General features: G+C 52.4%; 1 protein-coding gene across 1 annotated transcript in view; it reads left to right on the forward strand.

The window, feature by feature from the left end:
* Positions 1-22,443, forward strand: part of CEP164 (centrosomal protein 164) — a 30,068-nt gene that overhangs the window by 659 nt on the left and 6,966 nt on the right. Inside the window, 19 exon segments of the mRNA XM_030505673.1 lie at positions 135-228; positions 620-731; positions 969-1,170; positions 2,707-2,868; positions 3,716-3,844; positions 4,222-4,299; positions 6,702-6,839; positions 9,011-9,454; positions 10,845-10,919; positions 11,136-11,219; positions 14,140-14,225; positions 17,301-17,516; positions 18,716-18,847; positions 19,408-19,624; positions 20,183-20,260; positions 20,515-20,646; positions 20,946-21,068; positions 21,583-21,726; positions 21,911-21,994. Coding sequence (XP_030361533.1) covers positions 135-228; positions 620-731; positions 969-1,170; positions 2,707-2,868; positions 3,716-3,844; positions 4,222-4,299; positions 6,702-6,839; positions 9,011-9,454; positions 10,845-10,919; positions 11,136-11,219; positions 14,140-14,225; positions 17,301-17,516; positions 18,716-18,847; positions 19,408-19,624; positions 20,183-20,260; positions 20,515-20,646; positions 20,946-21,068; positions 21,583-21,726; positions 21,911-21,994 — 2,730 coding nt within the window.

Here is a 22,443-nt window from a genome sequence, read left to right on the forward strand (position 1 = left end):
AGGCGGCGGCTCAGCGCCGGGCATGCGGGGCACGTCCGGAGCTCACCGTTATGCCATAAAGATGCTCGGTGCCTGCTGGACACCGAGCGCGGTTGATCGCTGTGATCCCCGTGTTGCTCCCTTCGTGCCAGCAGATGCAGAAAGCCGCGGAAGAACCTGTGGTGCGCATCGGTGACCAGATCATCCTGGAAGAAAATTATGATGAGACCTACGTTCCCAGCGAGCAAGGTAACGGATCCTGTGCTCCCAGGAGCCGGGAGATGGGATTCGTGAGTGCAAGTCACTCCTGGTGTGTTAAGAAAGTAAGAATTGGGGAGAGCATGAGAGTAGAATAAATGGGATTTTGTAGAAGACAGGGTGAGCAATTAGCTTTCTGGTTATAAATGCCATTTTGATTAAATGATAAATAAATGGTAATAAAGATAAATGCCATTTTGCAGTCTCTGTCTAGCCTGGCAGGGAACCGTGACACAGTGTGCCCACTGACACATGGGGACACGCTGGCAGCTTTGGGCAGCTCTGTTTCCCCTGTGTGCCCACTGGTTTGGCTGGGGAGGTTGGCTTTATCGTGCAGTGCCTGGTGCAGATCATCTCCACTGGTTCCTCTTCTGTTTTCCAGAAGTCCAGGATTATGCCCGGGCGATCGGGATCGACCCCGAGAAGGAGCCGGAGCTGCTGTGGCTGGCCAGGGAGGGCATCGTGGCCCTGTTACCGCCTGGATGGAAGCCCTGGTGAGAGCTCTGTCAGTGCCAGTCTGACAGGGGCAATGCCACAGGAGATGTACCTCCTTTTTGGGATGGTGGAATAGAGGGAAAGAGCGTTTGGGAAGTTGGATGCGGATGTGAGCAATCTCCGAGAGCTGCTTCCTCACACCAGTGTGTCTTTGGTGATCCAGTAAGGATGTGCTGGTACGTGCAGCTGTATGTGTATGTGCTCTTTCACCTTTTCCTGGTGTTTTTGCCATGCAGCCAAGACATCACCGGCGAGATCTATTACTTCAACTTTGCTAACGGCCAGTCCGTGTGGGACCACCCGTGTGATGATCACTACAGAGAGCTTGTCATTCAGGAGCGAGAGAAGCTGCTGGCACGTGGCAGCTTGAAAAAGAAAGAGAAGAAGAAGAAAGAAAAGAAAGAGAAGAAGAAGGAGAAGCAACTGAAGCAACTTGCTGTGAGTAGACTCCACTCGCAGTGCTTCTGGGGAGGCTGGGCAGAGAGTTCACATGATAAATGTATACTTTTGGGGGAAGTGGAGGTGAGACTGCAGTCAGATTGCCTGTTGTTGCTGCATAGATGCTGTCTAGATATGTCATTGTCTTCCTCTGGTAATAGCTGCGTTGTTTTGCTCTATTCTGCCCAAACTCTCCCCCTCTGCCCTTCAGAGGGAAGAAGGTTCCAGGTTGGTTTGTCTTTGTCCATAAGTAATTGCCTCAGTTTAATAAGAAGTTACTGAATCTCCTGTTCTGAAGAAAAAGATGATCTGAAAGGTCAGTGTGTGTAATGTTACTGGTTGCTGTGCTGCTGTGGGTGCCCAGCTGTGGCTCCACCACATCACTAGCTCAGGTTTCCAGTTACCAGCACTTGGTAGTGCTCAGTTAGTGATAAGAACTATGACTATAAATATCAGATAAACTGCAGATTATCCTGCAAGTTTTAGTTAGCGCAGTGGAAGCGGGTTTATCTTTGCTGAAGGGCAGCTAACATCCTCTGCTCCGCATTAACACATAGTTAATGGCCCTCTGCAGAAAATAATCAGTGTGATTTATTCTGTTACAGTGGAATGTGCGATTTATTCTGTTGCCATTGCTGTGGCAGTGACTTTGGGGAAGAAGGATTGGTGCACATTCATCTCCCTCAGCCTAAGAGTGATTTAGCTGTGCTTTCAGTCTGCAGCCTTGTGCAGACACAGCGCAGAGGAGCTGTGCTGTCTGAATGTGCACGTGCTCTGCTGAAGCATGAGCTGGCGTATGAGCTACAGGGAAAACCCTGGCATATGTGTGCTCCAAGCTGAACCTGTGCAGTGTGTCGTGGGGTGGGGAACTCCACGCTGGTGGTCGTGTTTCTGACTTAAGCATGTGCTGCTCAGAGATGAGGATGTTGGATGGCTCCCTGGGCTCTTGCTGCCCTTTGAAGGGGAGAGATGTATTTAGGAGCTTCTTATGGATGTGCTGCAGCAGAGCTGCTTTCTGCTGCCTGGTGTAAGGTGAGGAAGCAGCCTGGATCCCTGTCTAAAAGGAGGTGGTAATTGCAGCTTGGGGGGAGTGGGAGGCTTCTTGCCATCAGAGTGGTTTCTACTTCACTCATTTTGTGCTGTGCAGAGTAGCAGGGCAAACAGAGGGGGAGCTGCCCAGTTTGCCTTGGGTGCTTGGCACTGGGTAAGAGCTCTCCCAGGGGGTGCTGGGTGTGGGTACGTGCACGTGTGTGAGCTGGTGTGGTGGCTGTTGTTCTGGCTTCGGGTTTGGAATGATGCCCATTGATTTTCTGAATTGCCTGGCTGCTGTAAAGTAAATAACTGTATTCAGGTGGGTCTTTGGCAGACAAAACGTGTGAGTAAATCAAAGTGTGTGTCATGTGCTCGTGGGTGCTGGGTCTCACAGGCGGCTGTCAGTAGTGGTGGGTCTCGTGCGGGCACAGGGGAGCGCTCGGTCCTGTGTGTTTTGAGGGGCCGTGTCCCGTGCTGTGTCAGTGAGGCCTGTGCACATTCCAGCCCGCAGGCATGCTGCTGGCGCCCGTGCAGGTGCCCCCGGGGGGCCTGGCCCCGCTGCGCGGTGTCCCACCACCCCTGCTCGCCGGCCTGCGCCCCAGCCCGCTCCCCCTGCAGCACGGCAGCCCCGCGCCCGCCGGCCTCAGCACCGCAGCGGGGACACAGGTAAGGTCCTGGCTATGGGAATGCGCTGCAGGAGGTCTCAGGATGGGGACACTGGGAAGCATTTGTGATCTCTTGAGGTGCTTTTGTCTGTTAGAACCCAGTGCCCTGCTGTCCCTCACCGTACTGCTGTTCTCTTGCTGTTTCTAGGGAGCCCGGTGCTAAATCTGTGCTGAGCTTTCTTCTGCTGTGATTAGCAGATTTAAAGAAGGAACTGTTTCAATTACTGTTGGGGGGAAGTCTGTTAAGTTCATCTTAGTAGAACATTGATTTGTGTGACATGCACTACAGATAATGTAGTGTAATAAATCATGTTTTCCCTCTACTATTTGCTGAGACTAAAAAGTGAAAAGCAGAGTTTTCTGGATGAATACAAGGTTTCCAAGCACCTCAAACGATTATTTATAGAAAGTGACCTTCGTGTCAACAAAACAAACATTAAATAGTAAGAAATTGATCTTTCGAAAGGAAACAAAAACAGTGTAGTGCAAAACATACAGATCAACACCTTCACGGAAGGTTTTCTTCTGGCAAAGTCTAGTCAATGGTAATTTCAAACACCTTGTTTTTATTCTGGGCTGGACTGAACCAGTGTTTTGAGGCACAGGCAGGTTTTGCAGGTGTGATGCTATAGGACAGAAGCCTCTTTCGGTCTGAGGGAAAGTGTGGTCTCATAAGGAACACCTCCTCTCCCAGCTGGACATGGCTCTAGCAGAACAAGGGTAGCAGCATAATCCCAAGCACCTTCTCAGAATTCAGCAGCTCCCCTGCTGCTGGCCAGTGCCTCAGTGGGTTTGTGTTTCCCCTTTCCCTTGGCTGTTCTCTCACCCCCTTTCTTTTGACCGCACAGCCTGCAGAGACCTGCAAGGCCACCAGCCAGATGAAGAAGTTGCTGGGCTTGGTCTGTGAAGAGGAGAGTTCCCTGAACCCAGTGGCTGTAGATAAAGGGAGAAGCGAAGAGGAAGAAAGTGAAAATGAGGTGGGTTGTGCCTTGGTTCTTCATGTGAGTCAGTAACTGTGGTGCCTGAGGCCTCAAGGGATGAAACCCTGATGCTTTGGTGGTTGACCATAGCTGTTCCATTTGAGTCTGGGCCTTAGTTTGTGCTGCACTTCCTCTGTGTTGTTGGGCCACCAGAAAGCATCTGATCCTGTTTTCTCATGGTACTCCCTATAAATCACTGTCTGCCACGATGTAATTCCAAAGGGCTGTAGGTGTCTTGCCTTGGAGTACTGCTAATAGCTCTGCTGCCTTATTTTGTGGGTTAGGAACCCCCAGTGCCTCCTGTGTGGCTGGTGGGATCGCAGAGGTCAGAACTCAGTTCTGACCATGCCTCTTTTGCTTTTCAATACCTTTAGAGCCTCCATGAGACAGGAGCACTGTTCAGAAACCTGCACGTGGATGTCGGTGCCCTGGGAGGCAGCTTTGACTCGGAGGTAAGCCGTTCATGAGCAGGAAGAACCTGGAGCAGGCTGATGGAGAGGGAGGCACAGCAGCAGGGCTGGGGAGTGTGTGAGGAGCCAGATGTGCTCTGCGGAACACAGTGGCGTGTATGCTGGAGGCGAATTTGTGCTTGGAGAGGGTGCTTGTGGTTTGGTAGATGGCATTTGAGGAGATGGCACCTTCGCACAGGGAGCTTTGTTTCGTTCTAAAGCAGAGAAATCTGAAGTGATGTAGGCGTGAAAAGCTGGAAATGGGCTCTTCAATGAACAGCAGAAAGGTGAGAGCCTTGGAGCAGAGAGTGCCTCTGCTTGTTGTGAGAGGAAGGCTTGTTGAGGAAGAGGCACGGTTCGCTTCTGCACTGCTTATTTCAGTGACAGTAGAAAGAAGGCTTGTTCTCAGCTGAAATGGCAACGGTGGCATTGGGGAGAGCAGAGGGGAATGTGCTCTGGAAATGCCTTGTCACTTAGTTCCACAGGCATCTTAAAGCTTCCATGTGGACGGCATGTGGCCACCTAAAACCTGTTCTCTTTCTTCTTGCACTGCTGACATCCTGTGGCTCGGGGACAGTGTCAGCAGTGAGCCAAGGACACGTGTGGGCTCGTGCAGACATTGCCTTTCCATGCCTCTTAGCAGGGATGAGGCTTAAGGTGACAAGGGCACAATGGGAAGTGCGTGGCGAGCAGCTCTGGTGCTGCAGCCCGGCTGTGCTGACATTAATCCTGTCTCTGTGCTTTGAAATTCTGTTCCGCCATCTGAAAGGCAAATTAATTTCTTTTAAAGTGTTTCCCTTATCCTGTTCACAGCACACAAAAACTAAGCTGTCAAGTGCTTTGCTAGTGAACCCGTTCACAGTGCTGGGTGGCAATGCCAGGGCGTATGCTAAAGTGAGTGGGGAGAAAGAAAGGTCTGACTCTCTGGTCTCCAAACAAGCACCAGCCTTTTGGGGTCCAGTTCATCGCTGGAATGTTAACGTGTCCAGAACAGAGCTGTCTTGGCATTCCAGTGCTGTGGCAGGGCCGCAGGAATCTATTGTGAAATGGCAATTGCTGCCCAACAGCCAGGCTCCCTTAACTCAGATGGGAGATATCTTAGTCCTGATATTAGTACCCCGCTGGAGGAGGTAATTCTTGCGTGCTTCCATGAGATGGCAGTAGAAAAGCATTCCTATGAGCGAGACCCAGCCTGGTTCTCCAGCTCCCTGGCAAAACAGGGGAGGAAAGGATTTGTAGAGCAAGCCTTATGGGGGGAAATCTGAGCTGTAACAGGGTGAAGTGACAAAAACCTCGTGGCTTCGTGTAGCCTGTGCATCAGGGTCGAATACCTGTATTCAAAGCAAATAAGCGTGTGGGTTTAGTGACTTGCTGAGACACAAGGGTGTTGGGGAGAGTGGAGGCTGCACTGAAGGTGGAAAAAGTGTCTGGAGAGAGGGAGGGGAGGTGGAAAGAGATGCTACCCCCCTCTGTGGGCTTTTCTGGAGCAAGGAGTAAGTTAAATTGGTAGCAGGCAGTGCAAATGAAGCCCAAGTCAGGTGCTGGAGACCTTGAGGTGTGAGGTTTATGTGTAGTTAGAATGCACTTTTGGTGAGAGGGCCTCATGTAGGAAGCTCAGTTGGCTTTGCTGCTTGTGGGGTCAGCTCTCTCCCAAAGCCAGCTTTCTTGTCTTCTGAATTCCTGAGATGGAATAGTCACTGCAGGCGTGTGAGACTCTGCCCTAACACATAGAAGGGCTTTGAGATACTGCTGGAAGGGGCAAGAGGAGGAAAAGGCCTGGAAGCATCTCTGGTGCCTGGGGATGTGGTTGCGTGGCAGCAGAAGTGATCCCATGCTGGCGTGCTTGCAGCTTGGGAGGTTTCGTGCTCTGCCTTCTGTCCAGGTCAATCTCTGGGTAAACAGTGGGAGTCAGGAGGTCCTTTGTGTGGTGGGAAGTTGCCACACGAGGCTGCTCTGTCAGATGGAGATGTGTGAACGGGAGCTGTCTGTAAATAAACACTGTGCAATAGAGCTCATGTGGTACCAGAGAGATGCGTGTGCAGGGAGCAGAGCTGCTGCTTCCCAGGAAACAAAGACACCCCTAAAACACCAGCGCAGGGGTGACTAGTGGAAGGGGAGGATGACTCCTGTGCCCATAGCTTTGCTTTCTCTGTGCTGGGGGAGTGTGGCTGAGAACTGCTGTGGTGAGCCACAGCAAAGCACACAGACATAAACAGTTTGATGCTGCGGAATGCGGGCCTGGGAGCTCCTGTGAACTGCTTTCCCAAGTTGGAAAGCTGTTGAGCTGCAGGGCAGATGCGGTGGGTGATGCACAGGGCTATGACCTGTCACAGCTGGGTGACCTGGCCAGCTTGGAACGGTGGTGTGAGGGCTTTTGCCAGTGGATGTATTACCTCACCCGCTAGGAGAAGAGCAAAGCAGAGGAGGAAGGCTGTGGCAGCTGGTTAGCTGATGCTGCTGATGCTGCTGATGCTGCTGGTGCTGCTGAAGCTGATCTCCAGCGCCGAAGGAGCCCTGCAGAGGAAGCTGGCAGCCTGAGAGAGGTGATGAGTAGCTCTGACACCATGGTTCTGCCCGCATGATGTCACTGGAGCTGTGCATGCAGTAGGCAGCTCTGAGTGTTGTGGTGTGCAGCTGATAGCTGCTTGGTTTGTTTCTTTTGCTGGTTATTGTATTACATGCATGGAAAGAGGTGTAAACTTAAAACCCCAGGGCAAACGCTACCCAGATGAAGTCTGTCAAACCTAACCCCCTCTGGACTTGAGCGAATCATGCTCTTTGAGATGAGCAGGATTCAGTTTTGGGGGCTGCTGCTCATCCTGATGGTTCATCTCTGGATCAGATGCCTTTCCAAAAGCTGGTCCCCTTGGTATTGATGTGCTTTTCTCCAGGCTTGTGCCGATCACTGGAAGTCTGGACATAATGATTTGATAGGCAGAAATTTCACATCAGTTAGTGTCACTCAGCTGCAGGGAAAATGTGTTACAGCTTGTGAAAAGATCAGCGAAAGCCAATTATATCCTGACTGACTTGTCCCAGCTCTGAAATCCATAGAAAATCCATAGCCTGTTTGTGCACAGGGAAAACCTCCCTCCTCCTCCACCTGCGTGTCTGATTGGCACAGCTCTTCCAGAGAGTTGTGTGTGTGATCATTGAGGTGTGATGTTAACAAAAGCTTTGTCTGTATCTGTCCTTAAACCAGGATTCTACCAGCTAAAGAGATTGTGCTGGGATATTTTAGCAACTGAGGTAAACTTGCCTGGAGAGAAATCTTTGTGTGCACAGTGTTACTGGATTCATTGGTATAGTCTGTAGTGGGGTGCGTGCTCCTCAAAGGGAAGTGTCTCTGTACTGTTTTACATGTACATCTGTGTACATAAACCTCGTTGCTCTCATCTGGCATATCTTTCCTTGGGCACTGTCGGGTGTCCTGGAGAGAGGTCTGAAGGCAAACTCTAAAGCAAGCCTGTCGAAAGGGAGCACAACTTTCCAGATGCCCTAATCCCCAGAGAAAAGGAAGCACAGTGAGGACTGCTTTAGTGTTACTGCAGTGGAGGAGTGCCACTTGCACAAGTCTGTCTGGGCTCAGGAATTAAGCCCCAGCCTTTGTGGCTGGCTGGGGGTTCAGTGGTGTGTCTGTGAACCTCTGCTGACCAGGCACCAGACTGGAAAGGGGCCATAGACTTTGGCTTGAATTGCAGTGTGGCTCTGGGCTGCAGCTCTTTGGAAGGTACCTGGTGATGGGGTTTCTCTGTTGTCCTCTCTAGGCTGAGGGATGGTGCTCTCAGCCTTGGGGAGGTCTCCCAGAGCAGCGCTGGGCAGGGAGAGGCGCTTTCAGTGCGCGGCAGCTCCGCGTTTCAAGCTGACAGCATTCCAGTTGCACTCTGATAAAAATACATCGTTAAAATATGCGGTCTGTGTGTGGTACATGCTGTACACAGGATGCAGCTAATGTTTGACAAGACACCACAGCATTAATAAAACAGTGAGAAAGTGGGACGTGCTAGCAGTTTCGTTTGCATGCTGATGAGGGAACCTTTTCCTGCTTCCTCCTGGCTATCGTGCTTGTTCTCGTGAGCTGTGTGGCCTCCCCACTGCTGGAGAGGCACCTAAACCTCGGGATGACTAAGTTTAATTTGGGACTGTGTTCTCCCAAGGCTCGTGGGTTCTGCTCTTTGAGCGTGGTGTGTTAGTCACAGCCCTGATCTGAGCTCAGAGCTTAAATTGGTGCCTGCCCTCCGGTTTGCCCCACTGGGAGATAAGATGCTTGCATCCTATCTACTCCTCTCTGCTTGGTTTCAAGGCAGAAGTTAAATGTCCAGTACCAGCCTCTTGTAGATTTCCATCTCTCACGGAACAGAGCCAGGGTGGAAGCAGAAATGGGTGTCCTGCAGAGCATGTAGGGTGCTCCCAGGGCCTGGAGCAGACACAGCTACCTCTTATCCACTCAGCCCCTTTGAGTGAAAAAGCAGCTGATTAACAAACCAGAACCAAACCCCAAACAAGTCGGAGCCCAAGAAATGAGCATGTTTGTCCTAATGGAGTTCCTTGTCTTTGAAAGGGACTTTATGAAAAGAAATCAAACTAGTCTGGAAGTCACCCAAAGCTTTGTGACTTTGCCGTAGCAGAACCCATGCTGTGTCTGACTGCTGCATCCTCCCAGAGAGGGGGTAAAGAATGTTGTAGCTATAATTGTGTTTGACTTGCTGCCTAGAAGGAGTCTTTAAAATCCAGACATGCTGAAGAAGGGCAAGAGTTTTCCTTGGATTCTGATGACGCGTGCCCTCCGACTCCAGTCGAAGTCCTTCCTGGCGATGCCGACAGCAGCCTGTCTGACCACGACAAGGAGGAGTCCGGTGGGAAACATGCTGGGAATGACCTACTGGGCAAGCAAGATCCTGAGCTGGAATGTGACATCTCTGCTGCTGCTGAGCTGCCGCAGTCTCCAGGGGAAAGGAGCGCAGCAGGGATAGATATGCCCAGTGGTCCTGGGCCACCTCGTGGTGTGTCTCCGGCTGCTGAACCTGCTGAGGGGGATCAGCAGGTAAACCTGGCTTCTACCATTGCCCCCGTGTGTGTTGGTGAAGAGATGGTGAATGAAATGAGGGAAGAAGCAGCAGCTGATCTGGAAGCAGACAGCAAGCTGGATGCTGGCGAAGTAAGAGACCTCCCTGCATGGCTGGGTTTGGTGTGGAAGCCGCCGTGGCTGTTCCTGTTGCCTTGTAAGGCCCTGCTTCAGGAAAGCTCTTGGAGCACTTACGTGTCTTCTGTGAAGGCAGCGTAAGCGCTTTCCTAGTCAGCAGGGTGTTCCTGGGGGGGGCACAAGTGCTCTGAATTCCCAGATCAGCATCTTTACTCCTGAGCTGGGAAATCATTCTGTTCTGCATGCACAAAGTGCTGTCCAAAGCAACCGACAGGCAGAAACCCTGGACTGAGACGCGTGTTTCGAGTCTTGGAGGAGAAATAAGTCTCAGCTTTCAGTGCTGCCATCTGTACTAAGCAAGCAGGTTTATAATGAAGTTCACACCAAGCCCAGCTGTCCGTGCTGCTTTGTTTCTCTCCTTCTGTTGTTTCTCTCAGCTTATGCAGAGATGGGGCAAAAGTGTAAAGTGAGCTGCCAGCCGTGATACTCGCAGCTCCGGAGGGATGCGATGGGACGTGCGGGGTCAGAGTGGGAAGGACGGTACCTGGGGCTGGCTCGGAGCTGCAGCTCTCATCTGTGAGCATGGAGCCTCCCTGCCTGCAGCTTCCCCAGCCCTCTCTGGGAGGAGAAGCAGCCAGAGCCGGGGTGGCTGACTGTGCCATCTCTGGCACCATTAAGCGTCACAAGGTGCAGATGGGTTCCTGGCCTGGCCCCTGCAACTGGGGTGCCAGACAGACACATGCTCTGGTTCAGTGTCTTCCAGAAATGGTAGAATATGAGAGCTGATAAACTCCCTCCTTCCAGTCTAGCTTTGTTCCTGCCGATTTTGGTGATTTTTCTAGTTCCATTGGTGTGTAATGTCCTTAAGAAATGATAAGTGATAAAACTGAGCCTGGGACGTTCTGTCCCAAAGAGCTGGAAGCTGAAAGCTTTGCTTTAACACTTAGCTGCCCGCTTGCTTTATGCATCTGGGTAGCTCTGCTGGAGTCAGCAGGGCTCTGCGGGTGTTCGCAGTGAACAGAGGAGCCCTTGCTGCAGTTAGACATGCCAAGGTGTACTTTTAAAGACCTTTTAAGGCCATGGTACTGTTCTTGTGGCTTTACCCATTTGTGTGGAGGGCTGGGGAGCTCTCTGAGCTGCAGAGATGTGTGCAGAAGGAGCAAAGCACAGTAAGCAAGTGCCTTTTGTCAGGGGCATTTGAAGAGCACTTCTTTGCCCTCCCCAGTCCCATCTCCTGCCCCTGTCCCCCTGCAATGTTTTGTGCTTGTCTCGTGTGTCACTATGTTATGGAGAGGCCAAATTTGTCTTCCCACATTGGTCGTCACCTTATTGTGGTTGCCTGTGTGAAGCTGCAGGGGTAGGACATGTACAGGCTGTAACACAGATCTCCTCTTGGCTTTCAAAGACATCAGAGGCCAGCGACTGTGTGGAGGACTTGCAAGTCTCTAAGTGCTTGGACCGTGAGGTGATGTGGCCTGTGGTGAGTCACTAAAAGCTCCTTGTCCCTTGGGTGGGACACGTGCTGCCACACACGTCTGCAGGACTGGGGTGGCCATCTCCTGCGTCCTGTAACCCATGCTCTTGGTTTCAATAGCTGTGTTCCAAGCTGTGTGAGGATTTGGGTCCAGTCTCGGGGTCTCTGGCCAAACCTGTGTGTGCTCATCGGCCGCTGACCCTTTCCTCCTTTCTTCTTTAGGACTTGGGCATCAAGAACTGGCTTTCTGAGCAGGTACCAGATGTGGAGGATCTGTCTGCTGCTGTGGACAGCCCCATGTGCAAGGTCAGTTCTCTGCCTGTGATCAGGGACCAGCCTGAATCAAATACTTTATTGTGGTGCAGCAGTAACAGGATGATGCTGTCAGCACAGGGGCTTTGCAGAGGCAAACACAAGTGATGTGTTAAGTGTCAGGGATTACAGCAGCACTACCAGTGCATCAGTTTGTCTGCAGAGATGAGATGCAGGTAGCTACACAAGGAGCAAACTTTGAGTACAGGTGGCTTGTGAGGGCTGCAGCGTGTAATCTCACATGTGAGCTCCCCCTGCCCCAGGAGGTCAGTGGCTTTCCAGGGGAATGGTGGGAAGCTGAGTCTCTTCTTTTGTGGGTATATTTGTTCTTTTCTTTCTCTTAAGCAGATGGGAAGGATTTGTGTAACAGAACACGATCGTGTAGATGGGAAGAAAAGGAGGCTAACTCCCTCTGACAGATTTTGGTCTAGGGAAGCTTATTTTTAAGCATTTGGTTGTCTTGCCTGCTTTCATGTAGGGGGAGAAACAGGCTCCTTTCAGTGAGTCCGTGGCACATGAAGGAGTGTACGTGTGCTTGCACGTGTGTGCTTCCTGTACCGTGTTAGCCCAGGTTGTAACTAGGATGGGGCAGCTCTGCCTGAAGCAGCACTGTGCATCTTGAGGGTTTCTCCTTGTCTTCTCAGCACGTGATGGAGCTGATTGCTCAGCCCCATGCTCCAGCTACCCTCCCCTGCACCACCTCGGTGCGCACATCCATGTGCATTGGCTCCAGCTGGGGTTCCTCAGCCTTGCTCTGGCTGTGAGCTGGTGGGATGCACTGGAGGAGCCCTGCGTGGCAACCTCCCCACCTGCCCAGCAGAGAGGAGCAAGCCGGGCTGTGAGGGTGTCTGGAGAACACACCTGCCCTCTTGTGCCTAATAATGAGCATAATCAGATGTGAAGGGAAAACAAACCGTGCGCCTGCTGCGTTCCCCCTTCCCCTCCCGCTGCAGCGCGGGCACCGTGCATACAAATGTCGTGTTGGAGCAGCCACGTTTGGAGTTCATTACAGAGCCCTGTCTTGAGCAGGGAGGTGGATGTAAAGCACTGCTGCACAGCAGCTGCACAAGCACACTGGTGGAGGGTTTTGGTTGGGCTGGTTTGGCAGGAGCTGTGGTAGCTTGCAGGGCCTGTGTGCTGCTTCCTGCTAGACCTGGCTTCTCTGCTGGCAGGGGGGAATCTGCTCCTTTCACCCTTCACTTAACAGGCATTTAAAGTGCTGGCATCCTGTTTGCTGGCCCTGCTGCTGCGCAGGGGGTGATGGTGGTGAGGAGCTGGAAGCAGGCATGCGATCTAAGCTGGTGTGTGCTGGAGACAGTGAGATCCTCTGGCTAAGGCCCCCCGGGAACTGTTCTGTGGGGAGGGAGGAGACAGGAATGACAGATAACAGACTGTGTTCACGAGACTGGCTTTGTATCATGAGTGTGTGAGATGTCCTCTGTGGAACGCGGCCTGGTGTTTGAGCAGGGCAGAAAACAGAGCTGCAGCCAGCACTGGGACTGCTGGGGGTCCTGAGGAGGGGCAAGGCTTAAAATCAGCCCTTGTTCCCTGCAGGCAGGTGCTGTTCTCACCTTCTCCATGTGTCCAGAGATTCCTGCAGCCTGTGATTTCCATGGCAGGACTGCCCGCCTTGGGAAGGCTTGTCAGGCAGGGGTGCAGCCGTGGCTCCAGGCGTGGGCTCAGCAGCATTATCCTGGTTATCCCTATTCCCAGCGAGGTCCCAGTCTCCATTTATCTCGGCCTTTCCTTCCGCAGGCAGCGGTGACAGGGCCCATTTTGAGGCAGGAAACATTTGCTGAGCCGCTCAGTTCGTGGGAATTGAAGTCATTAGTTACAGCGGGGCAGGAGGGAGGCTGGGGCGAGCTGCCCGGGCGAGCTGTGGCCAGGCTGATGTGATGGAAGATGACAGCACTCGCAGGGAATCCTGCTGTTTGCTCTGCTGAGCACTTGCATAAATTACCGCTGCTTTAATTCCGTGGGGTTTTAGCCCTGCTCCGCAGCACGCTCCTTCCTGTTCCTCTGGTCCCCAAGAACTTGGGGATGGGGAGCAGGAACCTCAGCAGAGCATGAGCCCTCGCTGCTTTCTCTTGGGCTGACAGCTTCAAGAGGGGAGCTCGTCCCTCCCCAGGTAGACACAGTGCACATTGCATGTGCCTGCTGTGGGGACAGAGGCAGGTGGGAGAAGGAGCATCCGAGTACTTCATATTCAAATGTCTGCTGTTCATGTTGCAAGTATTTACTGTGTCATAAATGAGGCAGCTGAAGTTGCTCGGTGTGTCAGTGAGGGGGCTGGCTTCCTCAGCACCCAAACCACTCTGCTCTGGAGCGAGGAGCTGGGAATCCCTGGATAGCTGAGACCATGGGGATGCTGCCCATCGCCTTCTGCCTGAGAGCCAGGATGTGAGGCAGGACTGAGCCCTGGTGTGATTTTGGGCACATCAGTTTGCTTTATGGCCACAGCACATTATTTTACTTTAGTGCGTGTGACGTTCCTCATTTAGGAGATTTTTGTCCTACGCTTTTTGGGGAGTTGAGTTTTTGGTAAGATGACCTTCAGGAAAACCAAACCTGCATCCAAAGTGCTTCGTGCTGGCAGGGAGTTCATCTTCTGTACTGGAAAAGCAACCCCCAGACCCTAACCTGAGACAACCTGGAGAGCTGAGCTCCCAGGCCTGTTGGTTGTGCTGCTGGAAGCATTCCTGTGGTTTGGAGACCCTTGGTTACCTGCAGGAGAAGAGGCTGGCGCATTCAGCTGGGATTCTGGAGCAGCCCCTGGATGCCCTTTGGTCCTTGGGCTCCATCCTGATGCTCTGGACCAGAGGGTGCTGCCCTTCAGCACAACCACAGTGAGGTCCTGCGAGGCTTTGATGGGGAAGGAGCCAGCAAACTCCACACTGTTTGCTTTTACCTGCAGGCCCAGGAGCTGGGAGAAGAGGAAAAAGACCAAAGCAAAGCAAGTATAGAGGAAGAGCAAAGCAAAAGAACAAAAGCTGCTGAGAGGTATGGTACAAACAGAGCAACAAAGGAGGTGTGGACAGCTCTAGCTCTGGATGACTTTCCTGTCTTGTCCCCCCTGCTCTGCTCTGGTCACTGTCACCTGTACAGGCGTCCCCTGTAGAACACCCCGAGATGCTGCAGCTTCTCTTTCTCACTAAGCCTCTCGCTTCTCCTGCCACCTCCTGAGCGCTGTCTCAGCAGGCTTCAGCTTTGTTTCAGCTTTTTAGTAGCTTCTGGCTCTCATTTCCTTGTGGCTGCCCCAGATGTGGAGCCGCCTTCTGTTTCCCTCACAGCTATCTGACTTCTCTCTAAGGCTGTGAACGTCACGCTTTTGCCAAGATGGTCTGAACCTGGGCTCTCTGGAGCCCTTCCCCTCTCTCCGAGAGCTGCAGCGTGTGGCATTTATAGATGAATCATGTCAAAACTCTTAGCCTCTACACAGTTACGTGTACTCTGGGGCACTGGGAACAAGAAGCTGTTGCCGTGCCAGGAACACTTGTGAACAGAAGAAGCTGCAGTCCGTCTTAGTGACTGCCTGTGTGCAGCTGGGATTTGCAGCTTTGTTCTTAGAGGAGCTGTTCATGTGAAGGTCCCCCAAAATGTGTTCTGCCTGCAGGAATTGTCTCCTTATCTCTTAGTACCCGCTTTCCAGCTGTGTATCCTCTCCTCTCTGCCTGTAAAGCTAGCTCCTGCTTGCCTTGCCTCTCTTCTCTGTACTTCCAAGATGAAGTAGGGCTGTAGATGTAAACATGCCTGCCAGTATTTCCATCTGTAATTTGGACAACAGTGTGAGTATTGCCAATAGGGCTGGCTTAGCCTGGGGAGATTCTGTGAGGACCTGGCAAGAGAGGGGGGTAATCCAGGGATTAATTCAGCATTTTGAGCCTCACACCCATGCAATCCTCAGCTGCCTGTTACCTGGCAGGGCTGGAGGTGGTTGGGAGCTTTGCTGTGCCTTGGGCAGCCCCACGTTGGAGCAATGGGTCCCATTGGCAGGCACAGGTACCTGCAGCAGCCCCAGACTGGTCTGTGCTAACCCAATCTTCTGTTACCTCTTTTGTGCTGCAAAGCGAGAGGGATCAGAGTGCTTGTGAAACACCAGAGGAGAAGAGTTTTGCTTTAGAGAACCCTGAGCAGGAGGAGGCCGTGGCCCCGGAGTCGGAGGAGGGCTCGCTGGATATCCCAGGCAATCTGGAGGAGCTGGCTGCCCCACAGGAAGCGTAAGGACTTTGTTTAAGTCCCTGGTGTTGTAAACATAACAGCTTTTGTGCCTTTGTTCCCCTTCGTGGTGTTTGAAGCTGGGGTGTGAAGTCGGCGCGCCAGGAGATGCGGTTTGGTGGGCACAGCAGCGCTCCAGCAGCTCCACATGCAAACCCAAGCAGCTGTTTCACTGGCCCGAGTGCCAAGTGAACAGCCTGTCCTGGGGAGGGCGAGAGCAGCAGCTCAGCCCTTGGGCTCTGTGGCACAGGAGCCGTGGGATGGAGGGAGAGCTGTTTGCTTTGTGCTTGGAGCAGCCTCCTCCTCTTTGCCAGCGTCGCTAATGAGGCTGGAAGCATTCCCCCTCCTTTGGTAGATGCTTTCACACAGACTCCTGAGCTGGGGAGGGAGGAACCACAAAACCCAACGAATCGCCCCAGATTTGCAGTCACTGGAGCACTGGTTGCTTTGGGTTAATATGGTCAGAGCACAGGATGCAGAGCTCAGGTTCCCTGCTAAAGCCAGTGCTCTGGTGCTGCGCTAAATAGCTGGTCTTTGCAGATCCATGCCCGCAGTTCCTCTGCCATAGCAGAGCTCACTAGAAGTGGTTGTGCTGACTTTGCTTTCTGTGCCAAATGACAGCCCAGCAGGTGCAGTGGGGAAAACAGGCAGTGCCGCTCAGGACTGAGTGCTGGAGAAGGGATCTTTGATGTGGGGACCAGCACAGGATCTCCCTTTTCCTCCTGGGAATCACGTTGAGCTGTGTAAATGTGTGTGTTGGCCGGATATGTCTTTAAGCAAGAACTGGGGCAAAAAGGAGAACACGATAAAAGGTGGAAGTGGCAGAGCAGGAGATGAACAACCACCTTCTGCAGACACCTCTGCAGCAGGCCCACAGCACGCAGCATTACTGGGGAGCAATAGGGAAGTGGGGTTTTTCCAGATCCCAACTGTCTTTCCTCTGTCCTGTTCTTTTTGCTAATGGCTGCCTAAGTGACCTTTTCTCTTTTGACTCAGGCCTGTATTGCTGGGGCTGCTATTTCCCTGACTCCTGGCAAAACAGAAGTCCCTCTGCCTTATGCTAGCACAGAGCACAATAAGACCTTGCTGCTCCAGCTTTCACTAGCAAAGAATAAGGTTTTTTCTTAGGCTAATCTTCATTTTCCCCTCTTCCCCCTTCAGCCTCTCTCAGACCTTATAATTTTGCTGCTCTCTGTCTGAAAAAACTTAATTAGAAGCAGATTGGGTTTGAATTTGTGGAGTGCTTTGGGCTTTCTGTTGCCTGGAGCTGGCAAACTCCCAGCACACTTCAGGCTGCAATGGCAGGAAAGTACCTGGTCCAGCAGCAGCGCACTGCCAGTCCCTGGGCTGCTCACAGGTACTGCCTGCAGCTGCTTTAGTGCCCGGCAGCCTCGCCAGGCTTTCAGAGCTACTAGAGCCTTCCTGTTGCCCTCACAAGGTGAGCTCTAGTGGGACAAACCAGGAGTTATGAGGACCTGAGGGCTGCTGGAACTCAGTCACAGTTCCTCTGGGAGTCAACCCATGGGGGCATCCCCACACTGGTACCTAATATAACACACTGCTCACCTTGAGCGTCTGCTGTGTGTTCCCAACAGCCTCATGAGGAGTGCTTGTGTGTACCCACCTTGTGTCCTGCCTCTGTGCCCTCTGCCTGCCCGTGCTGCTGCTGTTCCTCACCTCCCGTGGGCTGAACAGCAAGTGGATGCGGTCCATTGGGATTCTGTGTGTCCTTTCCCTTGGACAGTGAAGTTTCTAGAGGAGGTGGCTCTGAGATTCTTGGTTCGGGGGGATGCTGCTGTTCCTTAATGTTACTCAGTTTTCCATCAGGCTTTTGCCAAAGGAGCCTTCTCTTTTCGGTAGGCAACCTGAGGAGCAACCTGAACACAAGCAGTTCCTGAACCAGCCTAGTGAAGAATCCCTGGAGGGAACAGCCAATGAGCTGGAGCGCAAGCAAGAGATAATGCATTTAGTGCAAACACAGGAGGAGAAAACTCAGCAGTTCCAGGAGGAGGTGAGGCAGCCGGAGGAGGAGGAGGAAGCTGAGAGGCTTTATCAGCAAAAAGAGAAATCCCTCAGGTACTTCCTTCTTTTACTCCATCTCCCCCCTGTTTCTCCTCTGAGCTGTGATTTCCTTGCTGGTGGCCACAGGCTTGGGCTGGTATAGGCCACCACCTTGGAAGTGGTGCTGCTTTGCAGAGTGGTTGACAAAGGAGGCAAGAACAAGGCTTTTGGGGAGGAGGAGAACAGGACTTTTTGCCTGGCACAGGCAATCCTGTGTGTGAGGATCTGCACATCTCGATGAGCAGTGGTCTGCTGCGAGTGCTGTGTGTGGAGAGCACGGCCTGCCTCAGGAAGAGGAGAGAGCGTTCTCCCATCTCCTGCAAGAAGAGCTCTGGTTCCATACACATGCAGCTTGCAGAGCTCTGAACCTGTCTCTTATGGTTAACCTGGGAGAAGTTTCCAGCTCGGTGCTTGCAGCTTTACCGGCTGGCCAGCATTCAAACCCTGGCTAGATGCTAGTTACAGGACTGCAAGTTGGAGCATTAGAGGAGATGAGGTGACCCCAGAGGAACTATCTGAACCTCTGGTACTGTATGTTTTACAAAGGGACTTCCAAACAAGGCTTAAAGGAACAGGACTTGGTTGTCTGTGTGAAACCCAGCCAGTGCAGGAGCATCTAATAGCGATCCAGGGAGCGGAGCAGTCCCGTGGGGGCTGTGTCTTCTTCTGGGGGGGGGATTCTTCTCTCAAGGCTTGTATTTTATTTCAGGGGGCCTTGATATTTATGTTCTTAGCATGCTGAGCCAGCCAAAACCAGTGTCTTGACATGAAATGTCGTGGGAGTGCTGTCTTGTGTGTGAAGGAAGACATAGAAATCACACCTGAAGGGACAAATGGTTGTGCAGTAATAAAGTAGTAGTAAAAAGGGTGTTATAGGAAAATACGAAGCTTACAGATGTACTGATGCATCCGGGTTCCTTGGCTGGGAGCCTGCTTTCGTTTACTAGGAGTAGATTTCATTCACCAGGAAAACACCCAGCGCCAAGTACCATCCATGAGGATACAGCACACTGTAACAGAGGTTTGGGGCTCCTGTGCCAGCAGCCAGGTTCTGGTGCACGGAGGGGGATTAATGGTCTGGAGCCCTGAGAATGCCTCACTCAGGCAGGCACAGCCAGTGGGAGCAGCAGCTCATCTGTACCCTTGGGGAAGGCGGTTTGAAGACATTAAAGCCTCCTGAACCGTTTCTCTGTATTTGGCTGCTCATCTCTCAGGACTCTACAGGAAGACTTGGCAAAGGTCTCTGAGGAGGAAGAGCTGCGTATTAGAAAGGAGGAAACAGAGAGACTCTCAAAGCTGCGAGCCAAAATTGCCTCAGAGACCGAAGCAGAGGAGGAGAAGATAAGGTGGGAAGTTTTGCTGCCATCCCTGGGGATGTAAACTGCTGGTTTGGGAGGGAAGCATCTCGCATGCCACCAGCAGCTGCTCCAAGTGGAGGTGTTAGCCCTCCTGAGCCTCCCGTGGCTGGTACCCTGCCTTGGTAGCATGTACGAAGCCCTTACTGAGATGCTGTGCTGCTGTGATGTTGGACCACAGCTCTGGGCCATGTAAATAAAAGAAATGGCACCTATAAGGATGGCAGCACTTGTCAGAGTAGTTTGATTTGAGTGGATGTCTCTGTCTAACAGCTCTTAAGGCCTGTGAAAGCAATTGGAGGAGGCAGACACTGGAAAACTTACGTTTGGTTATTTCCTATTTCACAGACGACAGGTCTCCACCTGGCTGCTTTGCTGTGTCTTTCCAAGGCCTTAGCTGATGCACTTGTGAATGGTGTGCTGTGGTTCTCAGCTGCTTCTGGCTTGCGTGTGCTGTCATGTAGCAGCGTCTTCTCTTGGCTCTGGTTCCTGTATGGAGTCCAGTGGTAAAGTACCAACTTCTGTCTGTGTTCTTGTTGCAAACCTACCAGGGCAGAGCAAGAGGTCACGCTGCAGAAACTAAGAGAAGAGTGGGAATTCCAGCAGGTCATGGAGAAGGAGAGCCTGGAGAGGAAGCAGCAGCTTGTTTTGGAGAAAATGAAGCTGGAAATGGAGGAAGCTCAGCAGAAAGAGATGACCAAGCTGGAGCAAGAGAAGGAACAAGCCCTGAGTGAGCTCAAGTTGAGATTAGACGGGGAAAAGAAGAAGGTGAGATCTTTATGGGCAGCTTTTAGGGTCAGAGTCGTGCTGTTCACGCTGACCTGGCTTGCATTGTAAAGCTAACGTGTTGAGATGAAATAACACCAGCATGTATTCTAACAATGACTCACTAAACACAGAGGAAAGATGCTAGGTGTGCTGTTAGAGGCATGATTGAGGTGGGGAGGAGTACTCCCCCAGGTTTTATTACAATAGTGATTAAATAGCAATTATTTAAATGGCCACATTGCATCTGAAGAAGAGAGAAAGATCGCTGCGTGTCTGTGCCACGCTGAACCAAGCCGCTTTATCAGATCAGCTCTTTGGCTGCTGCTTTAGTCCTCCTGAGAGCCTGGGCCGTTCTTGGGTGGAGGCAGTTCAGAGTCCTTCCAGCACAGCATGATTGAGATCCATGGAGATCTCCTTGCATGTGCTCTGGTTTGGCAGGGGTTTACCATTGTGCTTTTTTGATGCCTGTGGATAGGTGATAATTGCAAATGCATCTTGTGTGGCGCGTCCCCACACATAGAGGTTTTCCAGCAGCCTGTCTTGCTCGTGTTCCTGTAGGCAACGGAAGAACTAGAGAAACACTTTGCAAGTGAACTCCAGCAGTTGAAATCGGCAGCAGAAGAGAAGCATCGTAAGGTAAGAGATGGTGTCCTTACAGTGTAAATAGTTTTCTCCCACACTGCCACCAAAGGTGCCCAAGGAGGGTGGTGGTAATGTTTTCCACTTGCTAAATGTGGTTCTGGTCTGGCTCAGCATTTGGACAAGCTCCAGGCAGGGGGAGGTGAGACTGCACACACTGGTCTTTGCCGTGCTGCTTGCTCTCCGTAGGAGGACGCTGAATGGATCTTGTCAGAAGGGTGACAAATCTCTGGGGGTGGCTTTCATGGCAGGTCATTTCCAGCCTGCAAACCCAGATAGCAGAAGCACAGAGGAGCGAGGAGGCTCAGCTGCGGGAAGACTTGCAGAGAGCAGAGCAGAAAGTGCAGCTAAAAGCCTATCAAGTAACAGAATACGAACGCGAGGCAAGTATTCACCTTGGGTTGCTGATGGTCCTTCACCCTCTCTCCTTGGACATGTGGTGAGGTCTGAGAGGCCACGTCCCCTGCCCGGGGGTGACGGTGGTGCCTGAGGGGGAAGGACACCCCTGCAGCATCTCGCCTCACCAGGGTGCTTTGTGCTACCCAGGCCACAGCCTGATCCCACTTGCAAGGCACTCTGAGCTTCAGTCCCTCTGCTCATGTGTGAGGGGTCGTTCCCTGGGGGTGCTGCTGGAGTGTGGTGCTGTAGTTCAGAGGAGCATCTTCCCATGTCATCCCTGCAGCTCAGTGAGCTCATGAGAGAGAAACGCCAGGAAGTGGAAAAAGACCATGAGAGGAAAATGGAGAGGATGAAACAGGAGCACCAGGAGGCCCTGGCACGGGTGCAGGATCAGTATGAGGAGGAGGTACTGCTGGGCGAGAGCAGTGGGTTTGGGAGGTGACTAGTGGCTCGCTCGATTGAGCTGAATCTGGTCAGACACAGCTACTTGCCAGTCCTGCCTATCATAGCTACTGCTAGAACTGGAAACTGACTTTCTGGGCATTGTTGCCATGATGTAAAGTGAATTTAGGCTGGGGTTATAAGGGTAAGCTGTCAAAATAGTCTCTGCGCAGGCCACTTCCATGTGCTTTTGTGGATTTCTGCATGATTGTTCACATTTTTGTGGGTACCCGTTCTGGAAAGCCTTCTGCCTCCCATTTTTGACCATACAGTCAGCAGTATGTGACACAACCTTAGTTTCATGGGCTGTTTCTTCTTTCTTGAGCCAATTCCTTAAGTGTTGTCCCTGTAAGCAAGAGGTTCTAACCTGCTCTATTTGGGGTGTGCTCTGGGCTGGCTCTCTGTGCGGTCGCGGTGCCTTGCTGGAGAACCCTGAGCTTCACTCAGCGCTGTTCCTGCTTGTGTCTGGCACCGAACAGGAGAGGAAGCAAAGAGCAGAGCTGCAGGAGGGCCTGCGGGGCGAGCTGGGGCGCCTGCGGCAGCGTCACGAGGCGGAGGTGAAGGCGCTGCAGGCAGAGCTGGGCGAGCGGCTCACGGCGCTGCAGCACAGGCAGCGGGAGAAGGTGAGCGTGTGCTGGGCTGCTTGGCATGGCCTGGGTGCCCTGGCACCCTGGTGTGCCTCCCACCCTCTGCAGCACAAGGGGCAGGACACGCTTCCCCAGGTCTTGGTGTTCCTTGTGGTGGCAGAGCTCTGCCTGGTGAGGGAGGAGCTCGTGCTATTCTCTTTAACTCGGCGTCTCTGTGCAGGAGAGGAAAGTGCAGGAACTGGAAAGCGAGCTGGAGATGCGCGTGAAGAATGTGCAAAGCAGATCAGCACAGCTCCTGAGCCAGGTGAGTCCCCAGCGGTGTCCCAACCTCTGCTGCTTCCTCATGGGAGGCTTTGCAGAAGTGCTCAGCCAGGGCTTTTGCTGCCATGCAGGTTACAGGTAAAACTTCCATCCCCAGTCAGAGCAGGGGTTAGTGCTCCTGGCACTACAGCCTCGAGGCTGGTCTTTGCAGTGAAAGACAGTAAGTGGCTGTAAAAGTGACAGGGGGATCATTAAAGCCTTTCAAGGTGGCATGTTCTGCTTGGCATTGTGTCAGATTTCAGTCAGCCCCTTCCTGATTTACCTCCTCTTCTCCCTGCTGCTGTGAAAAGAATGAGGGTTTCTAGATCTTGGGTAGCAGAGTGGGAGAGGGAAGCGCTCCAAATGCTCCAGTGGAGCTGGCAGAAATCACTGGCTGATGCTCTTGCCTGCCAGATCTCTTAAGTCCTGGCCTGTGCCAAGGACCGTAGATAA

This window comes from Strigops habroptila, chromosome 17 (genome assembly GCF_004027225.2).
Source record: "Strigops habroptila isolate Jane chromosome 17, bStrHab1.2.pri, whole genome shotgun sequence".
In the NCBI taxonomy this organism is placed as follows: domain Eukaryota; kingdom Metazoa; phylum Chordata; class Aves; order Psittaciformes; family Psittacidae; genus Strigops; species Strigops habroptila.